The sequence below is a fragment of the Cheilinus undulatus genome, linkage group 14 (assembly GCF_018320785.1).
Source record: "Cheilinus undulatus linkage group 14, ASM1832078v1, whole genome shotgun sequence".
Classification (NCBI taxonomy): domain Eukaryota; kingdom Metazoa; phylum Chordata; class Actinopteri; order Labriformes; family Labridae; genus Cheilinus; species Cheilinus undulatus.
In genome coordinates, this window is record NC_054878.1 from 18,347,846 (window position 1) to 18,360,374 (window position 12,529).

At 37.6% G+C, this 12,529-nt stretch overlaps 1 protein-coding gene across 3 annotated transcripts in view; it reads left to right on the plus strand.

Annotated features, from left to right (window-relative positions):
• Nucleotides 1–12,529, plus strand: part of LOC121521733 (1-phosphatidylinositol 4,5-bisphosphate phosphodiesterase beta-1) — a 226,430-nt gene that overhangs the window by 121,588 nt on the left and 92,313 nt on the right. For all 3 annotated transcript variants that reach the window (XR_005992885.1, XM_041805887.1, XM_041805888.1), the window contains exons 5-6: nucleotides 3,999–4,078; nucleotides 9,395–9,448. Coding sequence is in view for 2 of the 3 variants with exons in the window: in XM_041805887.1 (XP_041661821.1) it covers nucleotides 3,999–4,078; nucleotides 9,395–9,448 (134 nt within the window). In the remaining variant the exon portion in view is untranslated. The remainder of the gene's footprint in view (nucleotides 1–3,998; nucleotides 4,079–9,394; nucleotides 9,449–12,529) is intronic.

Below are 12,529 nucleotides of genomic sequence, written 5' to 3' on the forward strand. Positions count from 1 at the left end.
TCGTACGCAGTTTTTGAGAAGATTCTGACATTCGCCAAAGATTTCTATTCTCTGATTTGTTCTCAGGGCGCCTACAGGGTCTTAAAAAGTATTAAAAGTCTAGTGTAAATTCTTCAATAAAGATTGTTTGTTGCTTTTTCTGAATCAATTGTTTTCATGCTTAGTTTAAATCACATGATATTCTTAAAGAAATGTGTCAGGTCTGATGTTTTTTCTGCGTTTTTTGGACATTGTCATGAGCTCATTTCAACTTTTATTTCTTCTGCTATGTGAGGTCTGATGTAAGTATCGTCCTATCTCATTATAGTTAGGCTTTTAATTTGGTAGTGAACATTAGCGCATGTTGTTTTGTCATGTCTGTACTTGTGTTTTTAGCTTCGGTGCACAACTTTAATTACTCCTGCTGAGGAAAATACATGAGAATGATAATCAGCGATATGCCTTATCGCTTAATACATTTCCTGACAGAGTGGTGGAAGGAAAGAAATTATAAATACCAAAGTACTTTTCAAATATAATTTGAATGATTTGACTTTAAATGGATTTGTCATATTGTTGTGACTTTGTAGATCCCTTCTACTAAAGGTGATCTCAAAGCAAAAAACCCTTCTAACTTCAGTGTACATGTATGATATCTTTAGTTGGGGTTAAAAGATTTCAGATTGAATTCCAGTGCAAAACTTGTAAAAGGTACTTCTAGATTGTGGCACAGCTTTTAGGTTGTTCAAGTAAAAAAGTCTGACCTTTTACTGACACCTAGTTTAGGGTATCAAGCTGGTATCTTTTTTCCTCATAGTCTGATTTCAAAATGCTCAAAGAAAACTTGTTTTGCATACTAAAATAAGAAATACTACGAGAATTTTCTTTGCCATGTTATTTTCTTTTGTTTGTTATTTTCTTGCAAACTGCACAAAACATACACTCACTTGCCACTTTATTAGGTACACCTGGCTAGTACCGGTTTGGACCTTCTTTTATCTTCAGAACCACCTTAATTCTTCATGGCATTATTTCAACAAGGTGTTGGAAAATACGAGTGGCCTTTCTATCGTTATGAAAATCTTGTCCACCCAACTGCCGCTCACTGGATATTTCCCCTTTTTCGGACCATTCTCTGTAAACCCTAGAGATGGTTGTGTGTGAAAAATCCTTGTAGAGCAGCAGTTTCTTAGTTACTCAGACCAGCCTGTCTGGCACCAACAACCATGCCACGTTCAAAGTCACTAACCGTGTTTGCATGCCTAAATGTATAGAGTTGCTGTCATGTGATTGGTTGATTACCTGTTTGAGTTAACAAAGCAATTGAACAGGTGTACCTAATAAAGTGGGCGGTGAGTGTATGTAACTGGGTTATTGTAATGGGTTAGAAAATTTAAGGTGTGAGTAGAGTCTTAAAACCTATGAAGTGGGCCTTGTAAAAGGTCTTATGTAGTATTAAGTTTAATATAAGATTTTCTTCATATACCCTGATTCTTAGCTAAAAAAAACAAAACTTAAAAACACTGCACAGCACCCTTACGAACATTTGAGTCCTAGTGTGACAGAATAAAATGTTTAATCTTGCACTCATCAGCACTCAAATGTGCTAGATTAAGAATGGCGCAGTAACGTGAGCTTTTTATTTTATTTAACTGCATTTTTATCGATTTAAAACTTTTATTTAATTAGATATCTTGCACAAGTAGGTAACTTAAACAAGGGTTTTTGTACAAGGAATTTTGGCTCATACAGTAAATTTGATATCGATTGCTCTACTGAAGTGATGATAATTTTTTTATGTTATCATTTTGTTTAAGAAAATCATATACACGAACAGCAAAAGTAGGATTTCTGTAAACTATTCTGAAAAAAAGACACATGTATGTATGTGTAATATGTAGTACATGAACTCCCTGCTGCAAAACATGGTATCAAATTGGTATTTTGACACAGGTTAGGATTAAAAAAAAATATTGCACTGTCTGTGATTTGAAAATTGAAGCAGGCCATATTACGATTTAACCTAATTTGCGATTAATTGCCTAACCCTAATGTCGAATATGCTCGGGAATAGCTTGATCAGGCCTCCATAGGTTGGCCATCATGTTCCCCTGTACAACTGCATGAGAAAATGTTGCTCAGTCAGTCTTACTTTCAGCCTGACTTCCAAGTTAGATGTGCAACCCAAAACTCATGTCTGAATCGACTTAAAATTGCACAGTGTACACCTGGTTTTAGTTTTAATTATTCAGCAGTACTATTTACTAACTGCACAGCACAGTTGTTTCTTTTGGTTCAGTGTGGTTGAGAATCACACCCTTGTCAAGAATCAATTTAAACACACAGTGTTTGATCTAAGCTGCAAATAGTTAAACTCTAAACATACATTTAGCACATGCTGAAGGTTTTTGTAAAATCCTTAGGCACTTATTCAAAATGATAATAAAAAGCATTTAAATGCGCTGAAATGATGTTTCATCATTTTAAAGTGTCAGGTTTTAGAATAAATGTATATTTTAATAACACCCCCCCCCGTACACACACTTTTAACTTTTACTCATCTGGAATGTTTCCTTTTTCTTTTTAAAGCATAATTCATATTGTTTCTGAAGAAAGCACCAAGTGAACAAATTATAAAATCCAATAAATATGTTTAAAGAATATTTTTATATCCACTTGTGGTGCAAAAAACATAATTCAGCCTTCCTGTTTTGAGCAGCAATGCATCCACTTGAGAACTATCAAAGTATCGCAATTGTAAGATTTATTTTAATCTGGATGTTACTGACATCTCGCTTCTTCTCCTTTCTATCCTGTGTGCCTTCTGTTTTTGCACATGGCCCCTGTATGTCCTTATATGGGCATAAAATGGTGACTCTCTATGATAATTAGAAGAAATGTGTGCCTTTATCGTACAAGCACTGATCAACTTAAGAACAAAGGTGAGAACAGTGAATCCTACGTAGGTTTCTCATAGAAGCTTTCATAAGAACAGATTTAAGAAGATGTTGGTGTAACACATTCAACTGAAAGTCACCATCTATAAAGGTCAAAGGAAGATACTGGAGAAATTAAGGTCAGATGTTGTGTGTTCTGACACTGGCTATGAGTCGCCTGAGCTGATCTGTTGTTACTATTGATGATTTATTATATAAGTTTTGATTTTTTATTTTCCTTTTTTATCCCTGTTGCCATGTTTGTCATTTACATCCTCACATCATGTGATTGCACAGGGCCTGAACTCTCAGGTGTTCTCTCTAGTGGTGTTCTCTCAAGCATGTATGTTTACAGCAGCACTAATGTTGCAGCTGAAATATATTCCTTGTATGCGGCCACCTGTTGTCTAAATCAGGGGTTCCCAACCTTTTTTTCCTGCAGCCCCCCTTCTTGTATCTAATAAAAGCTGATCATGACCCACACAAATGAGAAATACTGATACTTCACTGTCAAAAAAACATCTTACATTTTAATTGTTTCATTAATAAAACACAAAAGAAATAGTTCTGAAAACATTATTCTTACTAAAAGACATTGAAACATATTTTTATTGTAATTCAAGTTGATAGGCTAATGTTGACATCCTCAGCAGAAAAAAAATCTGTTATTTGGTCCCTTCTGTGTGACTGGATGCAAAATTTCAAGATGACGTCCATGGAGAAGACCCTCTCTATGTATAAATGAAAGGCTTATTAATAAAATAAGTTAATAAAAATAAAACAAAATAAAATGCTGATTTAGATAGGCCTGCTTATGTATGTCATGTTTCATTTTAACATGTTTATTCCACTAAATGCTTTTAGACTAAGTAGTGTACACTGTACCTTTAAAATAGTATCTAGATGCAGTATTTAAATTCAATTAGATATTATCAGCATACTCGCATAAACAGAACAACAGCTAAATATATTCCCAACTTACAGCACTTTTACCCCTGGAAACTTTAAAATCCACAAGGGTTTGTTCCTGACTCTCTGTGTGTGTATGTTTATGTGTGTGTGTTTCTGTTTTATTCACTGCAGGAATGGGCAGAGGAGCTGTTCAACCTTGCTTCCAACCTCTTGGTGCAGAACATGTCAAGAGAAGCCTGCCTCGAGAAAGCGTATGTCATCCACACACATGCACGCTGCACAAACACACACAAAAACACACAAAAAATGTAAATCCACGCTGCAACAGATAAATATGAAAATCAGGTTAACTTGAAACAAAAAGTGTCAGACATCGCAAGCTTTCCATCAGGTATGTATGGTGTTTTACATAAACGGAAACAGCAGCAAAAAGCAAATGAGGTATCTTGTGCAAAAAGAGATGTTTGACTGACTGCAATGCTAAACTGGTGCTCTAACTATCCTGTAAACAACAGAACAAAACACTATCAGGGTTTACTTAGGAATGCATGAAAAAAACCTGCAACGTGTTCATTCATGCAAAAAGTATGCAGAAGAACATAATTAACTCCATACGGAGCCCGAGACATGACATAGTCAAAAAAATTGTAGCCACAATATAGCAATAACGTGCACACAGAATACTAATTCATGACCACGAAATACTAAATTGTTGCCCCTCTACTGCCTCTACCTTAGACCTTAAAGAAGATGCTAATTCATTGCCACAAATTAGTATTTTGTGGCAATGAATTAGTATTTCGTGCACATGTTATAGCTATATTGTGGCCACAATTTAAATTTTTTTTGGCCATGTCATGTCTGGGGCTCTGTAACTCTACAAGGTAGAGTGCATGTACTACAAAAACAGGAGGAGGTTGCTTTTTACAGCTCTGCAAGGCAGCCTGGGAGTTTAAGTTTATAATGATCAGTTGATGGAAATAGAAAAGGTTAGAAGCAAGAGGATTTGTAAGAGTCTAAAGCACGTACAAGATAATGAACCTTTAGAGCGTTTTGTTCATTCAGAGTGCTGTTCAAAACCTTTGAGTACAGAAGGAGAGTGGATAGTTGAATTCCATCAGTAAGTCTGCGCTGATGCTGGCTTACACGTTTGAATGTTCGTCATGACAGACACTCTTTAGGTCAAAGTTCGGCACAATCCCATGCACAGTTTTATTGCTTAAAATAAGTTACAAATTGCAGAATTATACAGATGTACAATAAAGTTATTTTTGTTTTGGCTAGGCCCTTAATACCCAGTAATTTTATCCTAGTCAGTGGCAATTATCTACCGTTTTTTTCAAGAATAAGGTGGTAATTACCTTTTAATAACTTGGAATTTTACCAAGTTATAACTCAGAAATATGGTTGAATTAAGGAAGAATTTACCTATTAATAATGTTTTACTTATCAAGTCATTCCCTGTAATATTGTGGTTATTCTCTGGCAATTAGGTGGTATTTTACACTAACCCCCAACCCCAACCTTAACCCCCTAACCCCTTGGCCTAACCCTGACCCTAAAAATTACTTGAAAAATATTCAGGAAGGATTTTCCTTTACTTTAGTGCGCCCAAAAAAAAAGTAACTTGGGAATTATCAAGCAACTTGTACAGAATATGATCATCTAATTTCTAAGAAATGACTTGGCAAAATAGTGCCTAATTACTGGAGAATTGCCACAGTATTGTGAGGGTTAGGGTCAGTGTAAACTACAACCAAATTACCAGATAACTGCCGCAATATTATGAGGAAAGGGTTAGGGTAAAATATCAACTTATTACCTGATAATTGCCACAATATCACAAGGGTTAGCACAGCACAGCGCTCTGATAAGAGTGCCGCAAGGGGCATGGTCTCACAGAGACTGTGGGTATTAAAAATATGTGACAGTTAGTAAAAGCCACATTAAAAAATATTAAAATATGGGTTAAAAAATAGGGATTTCTGGTCTACTGAACAGGAGAGACAACAGGAACTGTATTTTATCATCAAAATATTCTAGTCCCCCAGGGTCTCTCAAGAAATGATCTGTGGACTGCCTGTGTATGATGTAAAGATATATGAATAAATGAATGAATAACTTTAAATGAATAATGACTATCAAGAGTTAGGATTAGGGTTAGAGGGCCAGGGTAAGGGTAAAGTACCATTCCATTACCAGAGACCTGCCATTTTAGTATGTGGAATAACTTGATTTTTAATACCTTCATACTAGGTAAACATTTTCATATTTGTGAGCTATTACTTGGTAAAATGCCAATTTATCACAATATTATTACCCCCTTATTCTTGAGAAATTGCATAATAGTTACACTTGTCACTATAAATTACTAGGTAATTAGGGCCCACTTAAAATGCCACCAAACCTTGAAATTCCCATCAGGATCACATTGTCTCATGTTGAACATCCTCCCTGTGCTTATTTCGGTGAGGTGTTTTATGTGTACAGGGACTGTGAAAACAAATCATCTTATCAACATCAGACTGAACTTATGAGATGTTAAAAACAGACAGGAACATATACAAATATATATATTTTCTCTAATATTGTAAAAGGATTTTGACTTGTCTGCCTACCATATTAATATGGACAAAATGTGACATAAAAATCATGCTACAAAATCTCTGGTTTAAACAACAGTAAGGGTAGTCTGTCCCAAAGCTGGCAGCTCAATTTTAAACCCTCCACCTTAAGCTTCATTTGTGACGTCAGACAGAGTTTATCCTGCGCTAGAGTGGGAGTGATGAGGGAGAAGTTTGAGACTGGCCCTGAATTTACATTCCTACTCTTGTTTGGATGTTTGAGCAGCAATCTTGCTGATGCTTTACAAGGCATTTTGGAAGATTCCCCTTAACATTTGGTCCCTGGGAAATATCTGTTTGGAAATCCGTATACCCCATGCACTTCACCCTACACCGCCTTCCAACATGGATCGGGCCACTTCAATGTAAGAAAGGATGTCCAGAAAGGGGTGGGGGTGGGGGGGGGCTTACTGGGGCCATGCCAAATGGGGGTCAGAAAATTATGATCTGTTAAAGTGTGATTTTATGTTTAACCTGAATAATAACCACTCAAGAGCAAAAAATGAATTTTATTTATTAATACTGTAGTACAAACATAGGCTTTTTCAGATTTAAAATCCTTTTCTTCAAACAGAATGACCTTTTTTTTTTTCTTTAGGTAATGAAAACAATGTGGATGGGCACAAAATAATAAAATAATTATTATTAATAATAATTAAATAATTCTTGGACACAAGTGGTGAAAATGAATGGCCAGCGCTAAAATGTAACAAAAATGGGTTAAAGTGGCAAAAAGAATGGCAAAAGTGGGTTACGCAAAAATTGGTTTAGAGTTGGCAAAATGGGCTGAGAGTAGCAAACTACTGTTACTAGTGGGTTTAAGTGGTAAAAAAGTGGTAGAAATTGGTTAAAATTTGGTGAAAAGAGTTGGCAAAAAGAGCTTTAATGTGGCAAAAATGGTAAAAGTGGGTTAAAGAGGCAGAATAGAGGCAAAATTTTGTCTGAGGTGGAAGAAAGGGGTTGCAAAAAGGTGGTTAAAAGTGGGTTTAAATGGAAAAAGGTGTTAGGAGTTTGTTGAAAATTGCAAAAAAATTGCAAAAATAGGTGGCAAATATGGGCTAAATGGGACAAAAATGGGTTAAAGTGGCAATAAGTGGTGAAAAAAGTGGTGAAAATAGGTTAAAAAAGGCAATGACATTGTAAAAACAATATCACAACTGAGGAGGGCCCATTCTCTGTTTTTCAGAGGCCCAGTCAATTCTCTGGGCAGGCCTGGATGTAAGCATGTAAAATGTAGGGGTAGGGTTAAGTGGAAAGGGCAAGGGGTGTATTAGAACTGAGCCTGATCTCTAAGCATCCCAGGTGGTCTACAGGATAGCATGAGCTGGTATAATCATACAGCTATAAGGGGCTGCAGGCTATATTTACCTGCTCTAATGAGAGAGTGTTGGTGGATCTGTGAACAGGTCAAGTTGCTGACCTGAACTCACAGTCGTGTCAAAATTTTAAAAGAGGAGACATTATTTTATTTTTCCCTGTTTGAAAATAACCTTTTAACCTCATTAATGCATCTGCACTTTTCCCCTTTAAGACTCTTTAAAGTATCAATTGCCCTTACACCTCCTCAGAGCCTGTGTAATAACTGTGTCTAATAGCTTTCACCAAAACGCTCTTATTGATCTGAGCAGAGCTACACACTGATCCATGGAGAGAAGCTCCTGCAGGAAGAACCTTCAAATGAATCAGAGGGAAGATGCTCAGGCTGTTTTTAGTGGAAACTCGTAGCTGAATGCTGTTTGTCAGTGAGCAGAAGCCATTAAGTCACACCCCTGAGGAGACTAATTAATGTATGAGGCAATAAAAGTGGCCATCGACCACATAGTTCACAGAGAGTCGAAAAGGAATTGAACAAAGCTGCAGCTGAATTCTTTGTCATACTTCCACTACACCATATCCTTTGAAAGATTTTCAGCATGTGGTTAACCCCCGCTGACGGCTCTTGCACCTGTGGAACATTTTCATAGGGGTAGACGGGCAACAGGAAACACAAGAGAGCCCAGCACGTCTTCATAAGCTGCTGATGTTCTTTTAAAAGAAATGACACCACAAGCACTCGCCCTGTGAGTCTACGATGAGTCAGATGTTTTATTTTTTGCATTTCACCCCATGTCGGAGAGTAAGTGTATGCACAGGAGTAAGTATTTCAATTACCATGGGTGAAATGGAAACTGACCTCCTTGATTAAGCATTAACTAGAGGGGAAGGGAGGAGAGGAGCCAGACGGAGAAAGAGAAAGTGAAAGAGAAAGGAGACAGATGCAAGTAATCTGTTTTCCTCAGCTTGTCTTAATGAATAATACAGGTACCTCTCCTTTTTCTCTACACCAGACCTTTACATTTGTTTCCTTTTTTCAGAAATCAAGCTTCAATGACGTCAGCTGTTGTCAACTCCCACCACCAACATTCATTGTCTTTCCCCTCACATCTTAGAGAAAAAGAAGTCCCCCAGACAACAACCAAAAAAAAAAAAAAAAGCTGTCTGGCCCCAGTTAACCATTACAGTCATCGGTGACTTTGCCTGTGGCAGCCAGCCTGCCCTATGAAGTGGACACCGTAATGGATATTAATTATTAGCCAGCAGCCACTTAAAGCCTAGCCTGTAATGATGGCTCCTGTTGCAGTGGAGCTATTTTTAGCTCAGGCTGCGCTGCTTGTGTTGCTGCCGCTGCTGCATGGCTCTGTGCCGCCAATGCAAGGCTTCCAGGGATTAGCCACAATTTGAACCTCTCATGTAAACACAGCCACGCGAATACGGTGTGCATAGAGAGATCGACACAATGCAGTCCAATGCAAGAGACACAAGCGTCTTTGTCACCACAGTGATGCATGAATTATTTTACACACTCTTTCATAAATAGACATGTAAAAAAATCTATGAACATGTGCAACACAGACACATTCAAGGATTGCATGTTGTGTAAGTTTTGTGTTCTGTCCAATGCAGATACACTCGGCTGAAGCTGCAGCTCAACCCTGAGGGGCGAATCCCTGTCAAGAAGTAAGTCTCTCTGACTCATCCTTCTCTCCCATGCCACCTCTCTGCTCTTTTGATCAATGCATGGCGTCCTACGCCTTCTTTCATCACTATGCAAGTGTATGTTACTATGTAAACGCCTCAGTTTCTACACATCCTCACAGCATATCTGTGCATTTATTAGAAACATATTGAGCTAACTCTCAATTCTCCATAAGTCTGACTCTGCATTAAAATCTGCATCACTAAAGCTGTCATTTCCTCTATCTGTGAAGAACCCGCCCTTATTGATTTGTGTTGTGTAAGTGCATGTGAAGTAGTGTGCCACAGCCAAGCCTCATTTGTATCTGTCACTAACTTCACCCCACAGTGCGACATGTGTGAGAATTTCCCTTTGTGTTTTCAGTTTTTGTGACTTTCAGCTTCACTTATCTGGCACTTTGTCATCATCTCATTGAAAACCCTACTCTCTGCGTTGTCATTAGTCAAGTTGAGCTTCCAGGCGGGCAACAGTGAACTTCTGTGATAACCTCCCTCGGAGCCTCAGAGGGAAAAAACCAGTGGGTGTCAACACAGAGAGGCAGGGAGACGCTCCTTGCCGTTTAGGGAATTAACCTCCTAGCTGGAAGGACATGTCAGCTTGACTAATGTCAGCTTGACTCTGCTCTCCCACTGAGCATACAGTAACGTTCATGGATGTGTGCAGGCATACCTCTGCATGTAATTAAAAGAGGCTACAGCCAGCAGAAACAGACCTAAACAGCCGGCGGTAGCTGTAACAACACTGGAGTTCATTGCAGTAAATCTCATTTATTGTTATATACACTGGAATGAAACAGAGGCTGTAGCTCTACCTAACAGTAACATTGCCTCTATCTACACCTCCTCTGGTGACTAATGAGGCAGGACAGCTTATCATTAGTGTTCAGCGAAAACGAAAATTCCAAAAAACATCAAATATTTGGAAAATTCAGTGTCCACACAGTAAAAACTAAGTATTAGCCACTGGATCTGTCTCCTTCATGCTTGGAAATCTCTTTGAACTTAATTTAATCCACATTCACCTTACTCATCAAGATGAAAGTCCAACTTCAAGAAATGTGTTGCAAGGATACTGCAAAATTAACTTGTTAAATGAAGTATAAAGTCTTATTTCAAGAAGTGTAATAAGAAAATATTTCTTGCTTTTTCTTTCAGTTGTACTCATTAAAATCAATTCTGGCCCTAGTTCATGCTTGTAATATGTTGAAACAAGATGTTTGTCCTGACTTGATGGAAGAATGTGGCTTATATGAAACATAGGGGATCTTTTTGGTTAGGAATCAGACAAAACACTTCAAAGATTCAAGCTTTCTTAGCCCACAAAGCTGGGACATACAAGTGCCAATAAAATATCCTCACCCCATCGGATTTTTTACCCCTCTTCAAAGTAATGTCAATTAGGTTTAAAAAAAAAATGTAACGTAAAATCAGTGCCTGAATAAATATTCACTCCTTTTAAGGCATTATTTAGTATATGAACCTTTAGCTGCAATCACAGCTGAGTCTGTGTGGATAAGTTGCTTTCACTGTATGCTTCAGGTCATTTTCTTGCTGGGAAATAGATCTTCACCCAAGCCTTAGTTCTTTTGCAGACTGAATAAGATTGTCCCCCAGGATTTCCCTATGTTTAACTCTGCTGAGAAGCGTTCCCACAGCATGATGCTGCCGCAACTGTGCTTCACAGTGAGGATGGTGTGCTTGTGATGATGTGCAGTGTTTGATTTGTTGTGTGATGGCCTAAAAGCCCCGTTGTGGTCTCATCGGCCCAAATAACTTTCTTCCACTTGGCCATGGACTCTTCCACATGCCTTTTGGGGAGCTCTAGTCCAGATTTAATCTAAGTTTTCTTCAACAGTGGATTTCTCTTTGCCACTCTCCCATAAAGCTTTGACTGCTGAAGAACCGGGGCAACAGTTGGTTTATGCCAGTGTTAATTTTGGCAGCTATTTTTGATTTTAGTCTTAGTGTTACTCTTTAAATGAAATGCATTTTAGTCATTTCTGTCCTTTTATTTTTAGTCTAGTTTCAGTCAATGAAAACTCAAATAATTTTAGTCTAGTTTTTTTTTTTTTTTTTCCGAAAAAAGTTCTCACATTTCAGTCTTTACTTTTAGTCCAATCATTTATATTCTTGCCTAAATCTGGTACCAAATCATGGTGGTGTGTTCTCTGCACCCTGCTAAACCTGGGGTCCCTGCTCTCTACTGCTGAGAGGCAGAATCGCTACAGCTGCATTGTTTTTTGACAGATTTACCCACACTGGAGAAATATAACGAATTGTGAATGTCTGATGAAAACTACATTACATTTTAGTCTAATTTTTGTCATCTTGACGAAAACTTAACTTACTTTATGACAGTTTTAGTCATCGAAGGTCTATTTTTGTTAGTCTTAGTCTAGTTTTTGTCATGGAAAAAAGGCTGTCAACAAACATTTTTAGTCATAGTTTTAGTTGACAAAATTAACACTGGTGTATGTAGAGTCTATCTCATCTTAGCAGCTGAAGCTTGTAACTCCTTCAGAGTAGTCATAGGTGTCTTGGTGGTCTCTCTCACTAGGGTTCTCTTTCTTGTGTGGTCACTCAGTTTATGAGGATGCCTGATCTAGGCAGATTCACACGTGTGTCGTATTCCTTCCATTTCTTCATGATTGATTTATCTGAACTCAGGGGATGATCAGTGCCTTTCATTTTTTTTGTATCCATCCCCTGACTTATACTGGGGTGTTCTTTGTTCTTCATGGTGTAATGAGGTTAGTCACTTTAAAGGGGGTGACTTCTTATGCAGTTGCTTATTTTACCAAACATGTTTTTATTTATTTGGCCTTACTTTGTAGAAATCTGTTTTCACTTGGACACCAAAGAGGGGTTTTCTTTTGACAAAAAAAGGAAAATTAGATTGACCCTGATTGATTAATAAAATCAGTAAAAAGGTAGAACATCCAAGGGCGTCTATACTCTTTATAAGCACTTAATATACCAGGCTATAAAGATAATGCTTTTATAGTCACTATTTTACAGGAGGGAAATCAAATGATTATTATTTTTATGCTGTGAAGCTAGAGT